General features: G+C 40.2%; 1 protein-coding gene across 1 annotated transcript in view; it reads right to left on the bottom strand.

Annotated features, from left to right (window-relative positions):
* Positions 1-14,044, bottom strand: part of CDH13 (cadherin 13) — a 797,859-nt gene that overhangs the window by 82,046 nt on the left and 701,769 nt on the right. Inside the window, exons 9-10 of the mRNA XM_084644551.1 lie at positions 10,019-10,201; positions 9,342-9,595 (exon numbers count right to left, since the gene is read on the bottom strand). Of these exons, the coding sequence (XP_084500677.1) occupies positions 9,342-9,595; positions 10,019-10,201 (437 nt within the window). The remainder of the gene's footprint in view (positions 1-9,341; positions 9,596-10,018; positions 10,202-14,044) is intronic.

Genomic DNA, 14,044 nt, shown 5'->3' with positions numbered 1-14,044 from the left:
TAATTTTTAAAAATAAGATCTATTTTTCTATCTGTATAAGGAAAACAATCTCCTGATGTTAGGGGTCCAAAGACAACACTTTCTGACTCTGGAAGACAAATTTAACAAGGACTGCGTGTATTACTTCATAAGCATGCACTCTTAGCTTGAGACTTGCTGTCCCTCTCTCATTATACAGTACTTCCTTAAAATGACTGCAGTGCAACCTAAAGCAAGTTTATTGACCCGTGCCTACAATAAAAGTGTGTCTTAAAAAGACTCAGTATGCATCGGAGTATGCAAAATTAATCCCTTAACAGTTGGCGAGGAATGTTGTTTGAAGTCTCATCATTCTTGGACATAGGGTGCTCAGATTTGCTTGAAAAAACCCAACTTGCAGAACAGAATGAAATACATTTCTTGAATTAGTTTAATGATGCATGGCTTCTGATTTCACTACATATAAACTAGTAACTGGCAGCACAAATGGGAATAACAGATGTAAATCATTTCTTACTTTATTCCACTGAATTCTGCTTAGTTTCTCCAATGTTTGGGAGTCACGATGAACTCACCGAGCTTGCAGATTTCACATTTAATGTAATCTCAACACTATCTTACAGGCCTTTAGGAAACCACTCCATCTTTTCAAAGATGAAACATGGCAGTTTTCACTTACACCAGCATAACTCTGGAGGATCTCCACTGACTTCAGTGGATTGCACTAGGCCCTGACTCTAGGTTTCTGAAGATGGAACAGAGCCAAATCTGGCTCACTTCTAAAAGTAACCACCAATGGACTTAGTAGATACTACGCTGCCCGGCTGCACTTTGAACAAAGATATTAAGAAATGAGTATCATTCTTTAACTCATTGTCTGAGAAACTCAGGACTTGTCAACACTTACAGCACTGCAGCTGTGTAGCACTTAGTGAAGATGTTATGTGTGCCAACGGGAGGGCTTCACCTCTCTGAGAGGCGATAGCGATGTCAACAAGAGAAGACCTCCCATCGACCTAGAACTGTCTCAACCAGGAGTTTGGTTGATATCCCTGTGCTGCGTAGGGGGATGGGTTTTCCACATCCCTGAGTGACGTAGTTATACCAACATAAGTTTGTAGACCAGGGCTCAGCAATATTACTTTCACAGTCTGTTATTCAAGAAAGAAGCCCCATTAGAATTTGTCAGTGTTTTGCTCTAAGGCTCAAGTCCAGTATAAGAAGTAAAACAAAGTCTGTTTTACATTTCAACATAGACAGCTGTTGTTTGGAAATCATGCTATGAACTGCAAGTACTGATTATGATCTCAATTCCACTAATATAAATCAGGAGCCATACCACCAAAGCCACTGGAGATATTCTGGTTTCATATTGGTGTATTTCCACTGACTTCAAACGCATTGTAAGTGAGATCAGAATCAGATCTTAAGATTGTTAACATGTCAAATTTATTGTAAAATAGCCACATTGCCTTTCAACGTAATGCAGCTGAGACTTCCTCAATATTCTTCTTATTTATTAATTCATTTGTATTATTGTACTTAGGAGCCCAAGTTATGAATCAGGACCGCATTGTGTTAGGTGCTGTACAAACTATGACAGTGGGCCTTCAGCTATCTATTCAGACTTCCTTGATATTATATGGCATCAACTGGGATTGACTACAGATGAGTTGCCAAAATTACTGCATATAATTTTGACAAAGTTTCCATTCCTATGAGCCTCATTCTAGCATGGGTTCTATTTCTAAGCACTCCAGCTTCACATACATCTTTCAGATAGGAATTAAAGCCATTTTAATGTTGTTATTTAATTAATTATACATGCTGTATTCCATAAACTATTTTTTTCCTGGAGATGTTTCTACAGCAACCAGTCACATCACTTACCAAGAATGAAAGTTGCAATAATATACTTACATAAATAATTAAAAATCCTAGAGCAGAGTAGGTAATAAAAATATATTGCCATGATAAAACATGAAACCAGAGAGCATTGCTTTAATTAAAAATTATAAGTACGCTGCAGTAAACAACTTATTTACACTTAGTTTGAAGTCTAACTATGGTTATTCCGGAACTTGTTGAATCCAAAGAGCAAAGAAATGACAAAACTTGATCTCTCCATGCAGACAAATTATTAAGGCTGGTAACTATGTTTAATTAAGATCTACTGTTAATAATGGATTTCAGAAAGCAAAGCTCTTCTTTTAATTTCCCAAGATAGAAAATGTTATTAAATTTGGCCTTTAACTTTGCATTGACACATACCCTTGAAACTTCTGATTAAAATTTCAGAGGTGGGAAAGAGGCACCCAAAATTAAACTCTTAAATCTGGCACAAAAATAACAGTAATCCCTGATTAAGAAATCAAATTTGAGAAACTTCATTATCAGTCTATTAATAAGTTGTTGGATTATAATTAATAAGGGGGCTTCTGGATTTATTATTATTATTTATTATTATTGTTATAAAAAGTTGGAAGCTGTAGAAGGAACTGAATACTTCAGAAGAAAATATAGGTTAATATAGGTTAATCAGTCTTAGAATTTCAATTGTACGTTAAATGGTTCCATTGCTTTCTCCCTGTGAACACAGAGGGACAAAATTTTGCTCTCAGTTACATTAGTGTAAATGGGGAGAAACTCTGTTGGTTTTGTCTACCGGTTCTTGTTTTGAGGGCTTGATTCAAATCCCACTGTACTCAAGGGGAGCCTTTTCATTGACTCCAGATCAGGACATGATTGTCCAAGGCCTGGCTTGAAATTAAAACTACTCTAGATCTAATCAGATGTAACTAAGGGCACAATTGGACTTGGATCCTGAAGTGTATGGTTGTGAGTTTTAGTTCCCAGTATGATGTTTATAACTCTAATAACTTCCCTTGAATGTTAATGCAGGTGCACTGCTAACCATATGCATACTGACATCTAGACCTACAGGTATATGGGTTTTGATTCTTGCAAATACTTGGAGTCTTTGAATACTTCAGACTGAAGAACTAGAAGGAAAATTGTCTCAAAAATACAGATGCCTATAGGAATCTTTATAAGGCAAGCTACGTTTTCCAAAGAGACAAGTCATTTAAATCAGATTCAGATATTTGGTGCTCAAACAATAGATTCAGTTTGATTTGGAACCATGATACAGAAATGTTTCTTTGTGTTATATTCATGGTTTTTAAAGTGTAGTTGTTACACTATGTTAGTGGTCATTACTAATAGCTACCAGCACCTCCTAATTGTAGGTACAGCAAATTGAAAATACCTTTTTGGCCCCGAATGGTGTCATACATTAGTTGCAATACACTGAAAACAAAGGTGGGTGACGTGAACAAAACTCCTCATACCTCTATCTGTACAGACATACATTTTGCAACTGACATATGTATTTTGTTGGGAATAATGGATGCATGGATCAGGGATGTGGGCATACGGTTCGCACAGACACATATGGATCAGGGATGTGGGCATGCACACACAAACTGAGACTTGCACTTGTCCACTAAGGCTTACTAATCACTATCCACTCTCGGCCCTCTACCTCATTGTTGTGCTTTTTCTGGATGTTCAGCATGAGAGAAGAAAACATCTCTTTTGGGTAAAAGAAAATTCCAATTTTTGGCAGTGCCAATATTGTCCACATTAAGTTGTGGGCTCTGGGAACCTTTCATTTAGCTTATGAACTATTATTATTCAGAATTTCAGGAGTCCTCTGCTGCAGGTTTTGACTAGTGGTAGATTGCAAAAAGATTTATGCTGTTTAGCTGCCTGCATACGCTATTTGAAAAGCAAACTAGAATTCCCAGTGATCCACTAATACCACCTATAATTTTCATTCCCAACATAATCATTAAAAAAATTGGCAAAATCAGCAAGTCTTGTTCAGAAGTACAGATAACAGATTCAGGATTATAAGAAAAACCTACTGCATGATTTTCTTAACCCATTTCACGTATACTCCCTATTCTCTTGGGGCTGCTCTCTTAGCAGAACAAGATCAAACATTGCAAATAATTAATGAGCCTTTTCTTATCAAATAGCTCCCATGAAAATACTTAAAACTGTCAATAAATTTAGCCCTGTATATGCTAAACTCAATACCAACACCAAAGGGAATATGGGACTTTTTTTCTACATGAGTCAGGCTTTGAATAATGCACGTGAGGGTCATATTGCTGAATCTGACGTGATAGAAATTCCACAGCTCTTTTCCATCCATCAACAGAAAGCTATGACAATAGTGAATGAAATAAGAATTCTCCGGAGCAAAGACTAAAATGAAATGAATGGCTAAAAATGCATTCAATAAATAAATACATTTAAAAAACAGGGGAAATGACATCAGTTAAGATCTATCCTTCAGATAATCTGATTTTTAAGTGACAACGTTTACAGGTACTCTTGATACAGAAAAACAACATATTCATAGTCTATTAACTAGATGTTTTTGAGATGATGCAGGGAATTGAAATCTTTAATTATATGTGTTACCTTTCTCCCCTACATTAAATGTTGAGTACTCTTACCTGTTTAAATTCATCTTCACATCATTTTAATCCCCACCTCTCAGTCCAGTCCTTCACAACACTATGCTGATACATGCTTATTTACACTGAATTTCATTAATGACCCATAGACTCATTTTCCGTAAGAAGTGACCAGTCACTTCTAAACAACTCTTGTGATGATGGACAAATCCACACATGGATTGGCATTGTGGTCTCTACAGGTACATAAGAACATAAGAATGGCCAAACTGGGTCAGACCAAAGGTTCATCGAGCCCAGTATCCTGTCCTCTGACAGTGGCCAATGGCAGGTGCCCCAAAGGGAATGAACAGACAGGTTAGCATCTAGTGATCCATGCCCTGTCACCCAATCCCAGCTTCTGGCAAACAGAGGCTAGGGACACCATCCCTGCCCCTCCTGGCCAATAGCCATTGATGGACCTCTCCTCCATGAATTTACCTAGCTCCCTTTTGGTAGAGCCTGCGTGCCTGCCTTGCAATCACTGGGCACTCAAAGATTCAATTGACTTTGCCTGGAGTGTATGGCAAACAAGGAATACAGGAGCGGGCCAACCCCCTTGAGCTACAGAGCTTATCCATGGCCTTGTTGCTCCCTCTCATGGAAAAAAAGGAAATAGAGAAGGGTAAAAAAATGACTTCTAAACCTCCATGAAGTTTATCATAAAGTCAAAACTGCATTCTTCCTTCATGCAAATGGTGTTTGCAACCTCATGCGGTAAGGACTCGGGAGAAGGGGTCACAGACTGCACTGCCCAAGAGAATCCATAGGGAAATCAGAGCACAATGTTTCTTAATCCCTCTTACATTATTCTATGGCACCTTTCTGCCATTCATTTTCAATGCCCTGCAACAAGGCTCCATTTCTAACTGGAAATTCTTCTGGGAAGCATATTACAAAGAGTGGCTGCTCACTGATTTTTCTCCTCACATGCACCCTCTCAATCTTTAATAACTGACAAGGCAGCTGATCTGTAGAGGGACTCCCCAGGCTACAGCCTCTGGTCCTCCTTTCTGCATTCTACATCCTCGCTCCACCCAGTTTTGCTTCCCTCATCCAGCTCAAGTGTCTAAGCATCTGATTGAAACTCCTCCTCTGATATGCAGGAAGGTAGAGTTAACGTTATTTCAAAGAAAATACGATTTTGAGACTAACATCATTGTATGACTTGTGTGTTCTTTCTAAATTTTCATCCAGTTCACCAGAGACTCCAGGAACCGTTTTTAACTGTAAAAATAATCTGCTTTTTTGGGCTGGAAAAATTATTTCCCTCTTTCCACACGAGCCTTCCCAGAACACTGGTAGATCATCATCATAAGCTGCCTAATATAGGCTGTGGTCTCAAGAGATTCAGACCAGAAAATAGCAATCAGATGTCATAAAATAGCTTTAAAATTGATTCTCCATTTTTAAATATGAGAAGATGGCAGCACTTAATAATAGCCAACTCTGTTCCTCAGAGACAGAGTATATGTATGGAATTATATTTCTATAGTACAGAAGACATCATCATGTGGCTGGTGAGAGGAAGACAGCTAAGGGAGTTAGCCAGCTGCTGAATATCTCAGGGGGTTTCTGTCTTCCTGCTATTAATTAACTTTGGTGGGGAAAAAATTAGCACTTTTCTGTGCTAGGATCTTGTCATCCAGGTTAGTAGGACTCTGGGTTAGTTTACTGGTTTGCTGTGTGGTTGAAATCTAAGCTCAGTTGCTGACTGTCTGGGCTAGATCACCCTGCAGTTAGGTGGGTTAACACCTGAATACAAGTGGGGCTCTTTGAAGTGAGGGCAATGCAATTTTTTTTTTACTAGGCCAGAGATTATGGTGGCTGAATGAGAAAGGGTGAGTCACCCATTCCATTTGAGAGTGCATGTGCGGCCCAAGCTTTAAAAAGCACACAAGTTCCCTGTGGCTGGTAAGATTTAGCTGCTGGGATGAAGGCCACTGGAAGATTAAGGGAGTGAACCTGCTGGGTTCTTCAGCAGAAAAAGGCAGAGAGGTAATGGTTGTTTTTTGTTTGTTTGTTTCTTTAATTTGCAGATACTGTCAGGTCTGATCCTGAGCACATCATCATGGACTACAGGGCTCTGGGAGCATGGGTGAAGGAGGTGGGGGTGCAGATAAGTGTCTCTTCCATTCTCCCAGTTGAGGGTAAGGGCCTAGGCAGAGACACATGCACCCTGGAGATGAGTGCAAAGCTGTACAGATGGTGTTGACAGGACGTCTTTGCCTTCCTCGACCATGGGGTGCTATTCTGAAAAGGAGGACTGCTGGGAAGAGATCAGGTCCACCTGACCAAGAAGAGGAAGAGTATTTTTGGACACTGACTACCCAACCTAGAGAAGATGGCTTTAAACTAGGCTCAAAAGGGGCCAAGTGATAAAAGCCTACCAGTAGGTATAAAAAGGTGACCTTGATAGAGGGCGAGAAGATGCAGCTGGAAGGAATGAAAAATGACAATAGTGTCATAGAAGCGACAAAATGGAAGAGTGGGGGAATCTGCTTAACATCTAAAAAGTCTACATGCAACTGCAAGGGGTATGGGGAATAAACAGGAAGAACTGGAAGGCTTAGTACACAAGTTAAATTGTAACTTAATTGGCATCACTGAGACTTGGTGGGGGATAAACCTCATAACTAGAATATTGCTATAGAGCCATATCGCTTGCTCAGGAAGGACAGGAAGCGGAAAAAAAGAGGAAGTGTTGCTTTATACATCAAGAATATATAAAGTTGTTCTGAGGTCCAGGAGGAGGTGAAAGGCTGGCCAGTTAAATGTCTCTGGGTGAAGATTAATGGGGAAACTAAACATGGTAAGGGTCTATTTGAGACCACCAAATCAGGAGGAGGAAATGGATGAGGCATTTCTAGAACAAACAACAAATATCCAAATTTAGTAAGTAATGAGGGGTGAGGGGCATTAACTACTCAGACATCTGTTGGATAAGAAATACAGCAAAACACAAAATCTTTGGCAAATTCTTAGAATGTATTGGGGGCAACTTATTGTTTCAGAAGGTGGAGGAAGTAACCAAGGACAGCCATTTAAGACTTGATTCTGACAAACAGGGAGGAACTGGCTTTGAATCTGATCTTGGAAGACAATTTAAGTGAAAGTGATCATGAAATGATAGATTTCATTATTTTGAGGAAAGGAAGAAGAACAGAACAGAACAATAAGGAAAATGAACTTCAAAAAAGCAGACTTGAACAAACTCAGAGAACAGGTAGATAAAGTCCCATATCTAAGGGAGCATATCTAAGGGGGAAAAAGAGTTCAGTTTTGCAAAGAGACAATATTGAAGACACAACAGGAACAAGCTTCATGTGAAGGAAAGGCAGGAAGAATAGGAAGAAATGAATATGGCTCCATCAGGAGCTTTTTAATAACCTGAACATCAAAAAGAAATCTTACAAAAAGTGGAAATATGGACAATTTACTTTGGATGAATACAAAAGAATAGCAGAAGCATGTAGGGACAAAATCAGAAAGGCCAAGACAAAAAATGAGTTACATCTAACAAGGAACATAAAAGGCAATAAGAATTTGTTCTAGAAATACACTAGGAGCAAGCAAAAGACAAAGAAAAATGTAGGCCCACTTTTTAGGGGGATGGAGACCTAATAACAGGTAAAGGCTGAGGGGCCTAATGCCTATTGTGCTTCAGTCTTCATTAAAAAGGTTAATTGTGACCAGATGCTCAACATAATATTAACAACAAGAGGGAAGGAATGCAAGCCAAAACAGGGAAATAGCAGGTTAAAGAGTATTTAGATAAGTCAGATGTATTCAAGCCAGCAGGGCCTGATGAAATTCACCCTAGGATGCATTAAGGAACTAATTGAAACATTCTTGCAACCATTAGAAATTATCTTCAGGAAGCCCATGGAGGACAGGTGCGGACCCAGAGGACTGGATGAGAGCAAACATAGTACCCATCTTTAAAAAAGGGAACAAAGAGGACACGAGGAATTATAGATTAGTGTTGATTGGTTCACTGTCAAACTAGGACAGCAAATCTTGTAGGCTCCCTTAGATGTCTGTCCTGGGTCTGAAACTATCTAATATTTTCATTAATGACTTGGATAATTGAGTGGAGAGTATGCTTATAAGATGTATGGATAACACCAAGCTGGGAGGAGTTGCAAGCACTTTGGATGATCGGATAAAAATGCAAATGGACCTTGGTAAACTGGACAATTGGTATGAATGAAATTCAATCAATACAAGTGCAAAGTACTGCATTTAGGAAGGAAAAATCAAATGCACAACTACAAAATGGAGAATAACTGCGTAGGTAATATTACTGCTGAAAAGGATCTTGGGGGTTATAGTGAATCACAAATTGAATATGAATCAACAATGTGATGCAGTTGCAAAAACGGCTAAGATAATTCTGGGGTGTATTAACAGGAGTATTGTATGTAAGACAAGGGAGGTAGTTGTCCCACTCTATTCAGGTTAGGTCTCAGATGGAGTATTGTGTCCAGTTCTGGGTGCCACACTTCAGGCAAGTGAAGAAGTGGTTTTTACCCATGAAAGCTTATATCCAAATAAATCTGTTAGTCTTTAAGGTGCCACTGGACTCATTGCTGGTTTTGTGGATACAGACTAACATGGCTACCCCCTGATACTTGGAAGACTATTGCCACCTGCCTAATGTAGATCTTTGTCTTCATGATAATGAAGCTCTTCATTCTGAAAAAGAAATCCTCACTTCTTATTATCCGGATCCCAAATTAATTTAATTTAATGTGGTACTAACAGCCAAGCTCTTCAGGCACAACAGACATTTATATTCACTTTTTGGTAGACTTAGAATATTGCACTCACCGAATCGTCTGGTGTTGCAAGGTATCTGGATCTGTGGCGTTTACTGTTAACACAACACTGCCTATGGGGCTGTTTTCTTGTTTGGTTACCGTCATTGGGTCTGGGTGGAAAACAGGGCCTTCATTTACATCCAAAACAGTGATCTGAACTGTTGCTGTCGAACTGGGGCCGTAGGCTATGTCTGGAACCAGCGGGTCTTCGTTTTCTACTTTGATCAGCAGTGTGTGGAATGCTGAGATCTCGTAGTCTAAAGGCTGTAAGACACACCAAGAAATCAGAGTACCAGATGCGAAGAGCATATATAACATTCATCCAAGCTTGTAAAAGTGACAGAATTAGCCACAAAGGACAGCACCTCCATCACCATCATTGGATACATCCTGCTGTCTGGTCAAAGTTCAGCAACAGACAAGTTGTGTGGTCTCTGTCTCATATTTTGTGTATATATAGCCACACGACAAAACTACAGCATGTACTCTAGCATAGTAGCAGAGATACTAGCTTTCAGTAAGCAGGGTTATTGTGTTATTGTAACACAAAAGGAGTGACATGTATTGCCTAAACTGAACTGCAAGCCAATAATATACTTTCGACTTGAGAATTCCAGTAGTTGGTCCTTTTCATGTGTAATGCACCTCACAGTAATAATAAATTACACAAAAGAAAATTGTCCTTACTTTGACAACAGAGAGCATCCCCTCATTGGTCTTTAGGTTGGTATGGATTTCAAAACTCTGTCCTGGGTTTCCATTGATAATGGTGTACACAGCTCTCCAGGCTCCTGTTGCTGGGTCATCTCGGTCTTCAACAGTTAAATTCACTATCACTCCTGTGACTCCTTCTTTTACGGTGGCTTGGAACTAAAACAATATTTGTTATTAGTACTATTAACAATAATAATAGTTACTATTTTCTAGTAATGACCACACAATTTTTTTTATTCAAGACAGCATTCATTATTTACATCAGAAGAAAGATGTAATACTTGAGTGAAACTCAATTTCATAGGCCATAAATAATACATTCCCGGAGCATGAAAAGTAAGGTACTATATCATTACTGCACTGCTTCTGTTCTTGATAGATTGTAGATAAGTAACAATGTGATAGAAAACACCCTTTGAAAGCACTTGACTAAGAAGAAAAAAAATCATCTAGTAACTTCAGTTAATGCACTGCAGATAATACACAGAGGTGCAGAAGTGCACAACTACTAGAAAAAGAAATATTCAGAACTAAGAGGGTGGATGGAACATGATTCATTCTTCTTCTAAGATTCTTGCCTTTTGATGTTTTACAAACAAACCCCCGCTTAATTGCTCATTACAGTGGTCATAAATAAATAAAATATTTGACTTGTGTCCCTTAACTTGCTTTTTCTCTGATGAGTTTCTCTGGGATAGAATAATTAGGGTTCATTTTACTACTTAGTTCCCATACCTATCATGCATTACATTCTCTTTTCAGAGGGAAGAACTGTCATTATAGGAAGTTGCCCCTATTTTACAGGTCAATTAACCAAATCTTACCTGGGTAATCTACAACTTGATTATGATCCAATCAAACTGTATATGAACACTATTCTCACTTAGCAGGGGTATATTAGGTAAACCATCACAGATGCACATGAATTTCAGACACAATAATATTCCTCAATTCTAAAGCACTGGCAGCTGAAGCACTTTATATTAATTAATTTAATGAATACATCTCTCCATGGTTTTGTGGTGGGGAAGAATTTTGATAGATTGATTTTATGGATGGATAAACTGAGGCTCAGAGATAGATTCAAGGCCCAACCTTGAGAACTACAGATCACCTGCAGCTCAATTTTAGATCATTAGGAGCTGGGAGATCTCAGCATCTCTCAGGATTAACCCCCTCAATGGCCCCAGCCTGCAAACTTCACTAATGTAAGAAGCCCCCATTCCCCAAACTGGCTTGCCTGTTCCTGCTTTGTCAGTGGCTATACTGTTTTTTTATTCCCAGGGACAAAATTCATCCATTGTGCATCTCTAGCGGTGTCAATACTTTTGCCCAAGGAGTCGTGATGAGAAGTCCTTTGCTCTATCTTATCAACCTCTGTCAAGGTTTCTTCCCCACTCTGAACTCTAGGGTACAGATGAGGGGACCTGCATGAAAAACCCCCTAAGCTTATTTTTACCAGCTTAGGTTAAAACTTCCCCAAGGTACAAACTATTTTACCTTTTGTCCCTGGACTTTATTGCTGCCACCACCAAGTGTCTAACAAATATAACCGGGAAAGAGCTCACTTGGAAACACCTTTCCCCCCAAAATCCCTCCAAGCCCTACACCCCCTTTCCTGGGGAAGGCTTGATAAAAATCCTCACCAATTTGCATAGGTGAACACAGACCCAAACCCTTGGATCTTAAGAACAAGGAAAAAGGAATCAGGTTCTTAAAAGAAGAATTTTAATTAAAGAAAAAGTAAAAGAATCACCTCTGTAAAATCAGGATGGTAAATATCTTACAGGGAAATCAGATTCAAAACACAGAGAATCCTCTAGGCTAAACCTTAAGTTACAAAAAGACACAAAAACAGGCATATACATTCCATTCAGCACAACTTATTTTATCAGCCATTTAAACAAAACAGAATCTAACGCATATCTAACTAGATTGCTTATTAACTCTTTACAGGAGTTCTGACCTGCATTCCTGCTCTGGTCCCAGCAAAAGCAACACACAGACAGAGAGAACCCTGTTTCCCCCCCCACCCCGCCTCCAGCTTTGAAAGTATCTTGTCTCCTCATTGGTCATTTTCGTCAGGTGCCAGCGAGGTTATCTTTAGCTTCTTAACCCTTTACAGGTGAAAGGGTTTTTCTTCTGGCCAGGAGGGATTTAAAGGTGGTTAGCCTTCCCTTTATATTTATGACACGCCCCCCAAATCACAGATAGGGTGAAACGCTGGCTGTGATTTCTTCCTGGAGCTCTAGGAGAAAATAGAGTTAATAAGACACATGCACCTCTAAATATACTACCAAGTATATAAAGACTAACAATATTTTCCACATCTCAAGGACGATTTTACCAGTTGATTCTGGGAAACTTTCACAGGAGAGTGCATCAGCCACTTTGTTAGAAGCTCCTGAGATGTGTTGGATGTCAAAATCAAAATCTTGGAGAGCTAAACTCCACTGAATAAGTTTTTTGTTATTTCCCGTGGCGGTATGAAGCCACCGTAGTGCAGCATGGTTGGTTTGCAGGTGGAAATGCCGTCCCCAAACATATGGGCGTAGCTTTGCCAGAGCGTAGACAATGGCGTAACATTCCTTTTTAATGACTGACCAGTTGCTTTTCCTCTCAGACAGTTTCTTGCTGAAAAATACTACAGGGTGGAATTCTTGATCCAGTCCTTCCTGCATTAAAACTGCTCCCACACCACATCGGACGCATCTGTGGTTACTAGGAACGGTTTGTCAAAGTCTGGGGCCTTAGCACAGGGTCCGACATGAGTGTTGCTTTAAGCTAGTTAAAGGCCTTCTGACACTCTTCGGTCCTCTGAACAGCATTTGGCTGTTTCTTTTTGGGTAGGTCTGTCAGTGGGGCGGCGATTTGGCTGTATTGTGGTACAAATCACCTGTAATATCTGGCCAAGCCTAAGAAGGATTGGACCTGTTTCTTTGACTTTGGGACAGGCCACTTTTGGATAGCATCCACTTTGACCTGTAGGGGGTTGATAGTTCCTTGACCCACCTGGTGTCCAAGGTAAGTCATTCTGTTTAGGACTATTTGACACTACTTAGCCTTAACAGTTAGTCCTGCCTCCCTTATGAGCTCGAAGACTTTTTGTAGATGTTCCAGGTGTTCAGCCCAGGAATCCGAAAATATGGCCACATCGTCAAGGTAGGTGACTGCATATTCTCCTAATCCCACTAGGAGACCATCTACAAGTCTTTGGAAGGTGGCGGGTGCATTCCCCAGCCTGAAAGGGAGTACATTAAATTCATACAGCCCGACATGTGTGGTGAAGGCTGACCTTTCCTTGGCGGATTCATCTAGTGGTACCTGCCAGTACCCCTGGGTTAAGTCCAAGGTAGAGATGAACTGGGCCCGTCCCAGTTTCTCTAATAGTTCATCTGTGCATAGCATTGGATACTTGTCTGGGCGAGTTACAGCATTTAGCTTATGGTAGTCCATGCAAAAACGTATCTCCCCATCTGGTTTGGGAACTAGAACCACTGGAGATGCCCATGCATTGCCAGAGAGGCGGATTACCCCCATCTGTAGCATATCCTGGATCTCCCGTTCTTTAGCAGTTTTAGCTTGAGGAGACACCCAGTAAGGTTGGACTTTAATTGGGCGAGCATTACCTGTGTCAATGGAGTGGTATGCCCGTTCAGTCAGTCCTGGGGTGGCTGAGAACGTCAGCGCATAGCTAGTGCACAGCTCCTTGATCTGCTGTCGCTGCATATGCCCAAGGGTCATGGAGAGGTTCACCTCTTCCACGCCACCAGCACTTTTCCCTTTGTAGTAGACACCTTCAGGCCACTCAGCGTCATCGCCTCCCTGGGCTGTAAACTGACAAACCTTTAATTCTCTGGAATAAAAGGGCTTTAGAGAATTAATATGGTACACCTTAGGCTTTCGGTTGGAGGTGGGGAATGTGATGAGATAATTAACAGCTCCCAGGCGCTCCTCGACCGTGAATGGCCCTTCCCACGATGCTTCCATTTTATGGGC

This window comes from Lepidochelys olivacea, assembly GCF_965140295.1.
Source record: "Lepidochelys olivacea isolate rLepOli2 genome assembly, chromosome: 12".
NCBI classification, from domain to species: Eukaryota; Metazoa; Chordata; order Testudines; family Cheloniidae; genus Lepidochelys; species Lepidochelys olivacea.
The sequence above is the reverse complement of the archived record's forward strand: the minus strand, read 5'-3'. Positions and strand labels throughout refer to the sequence as shown.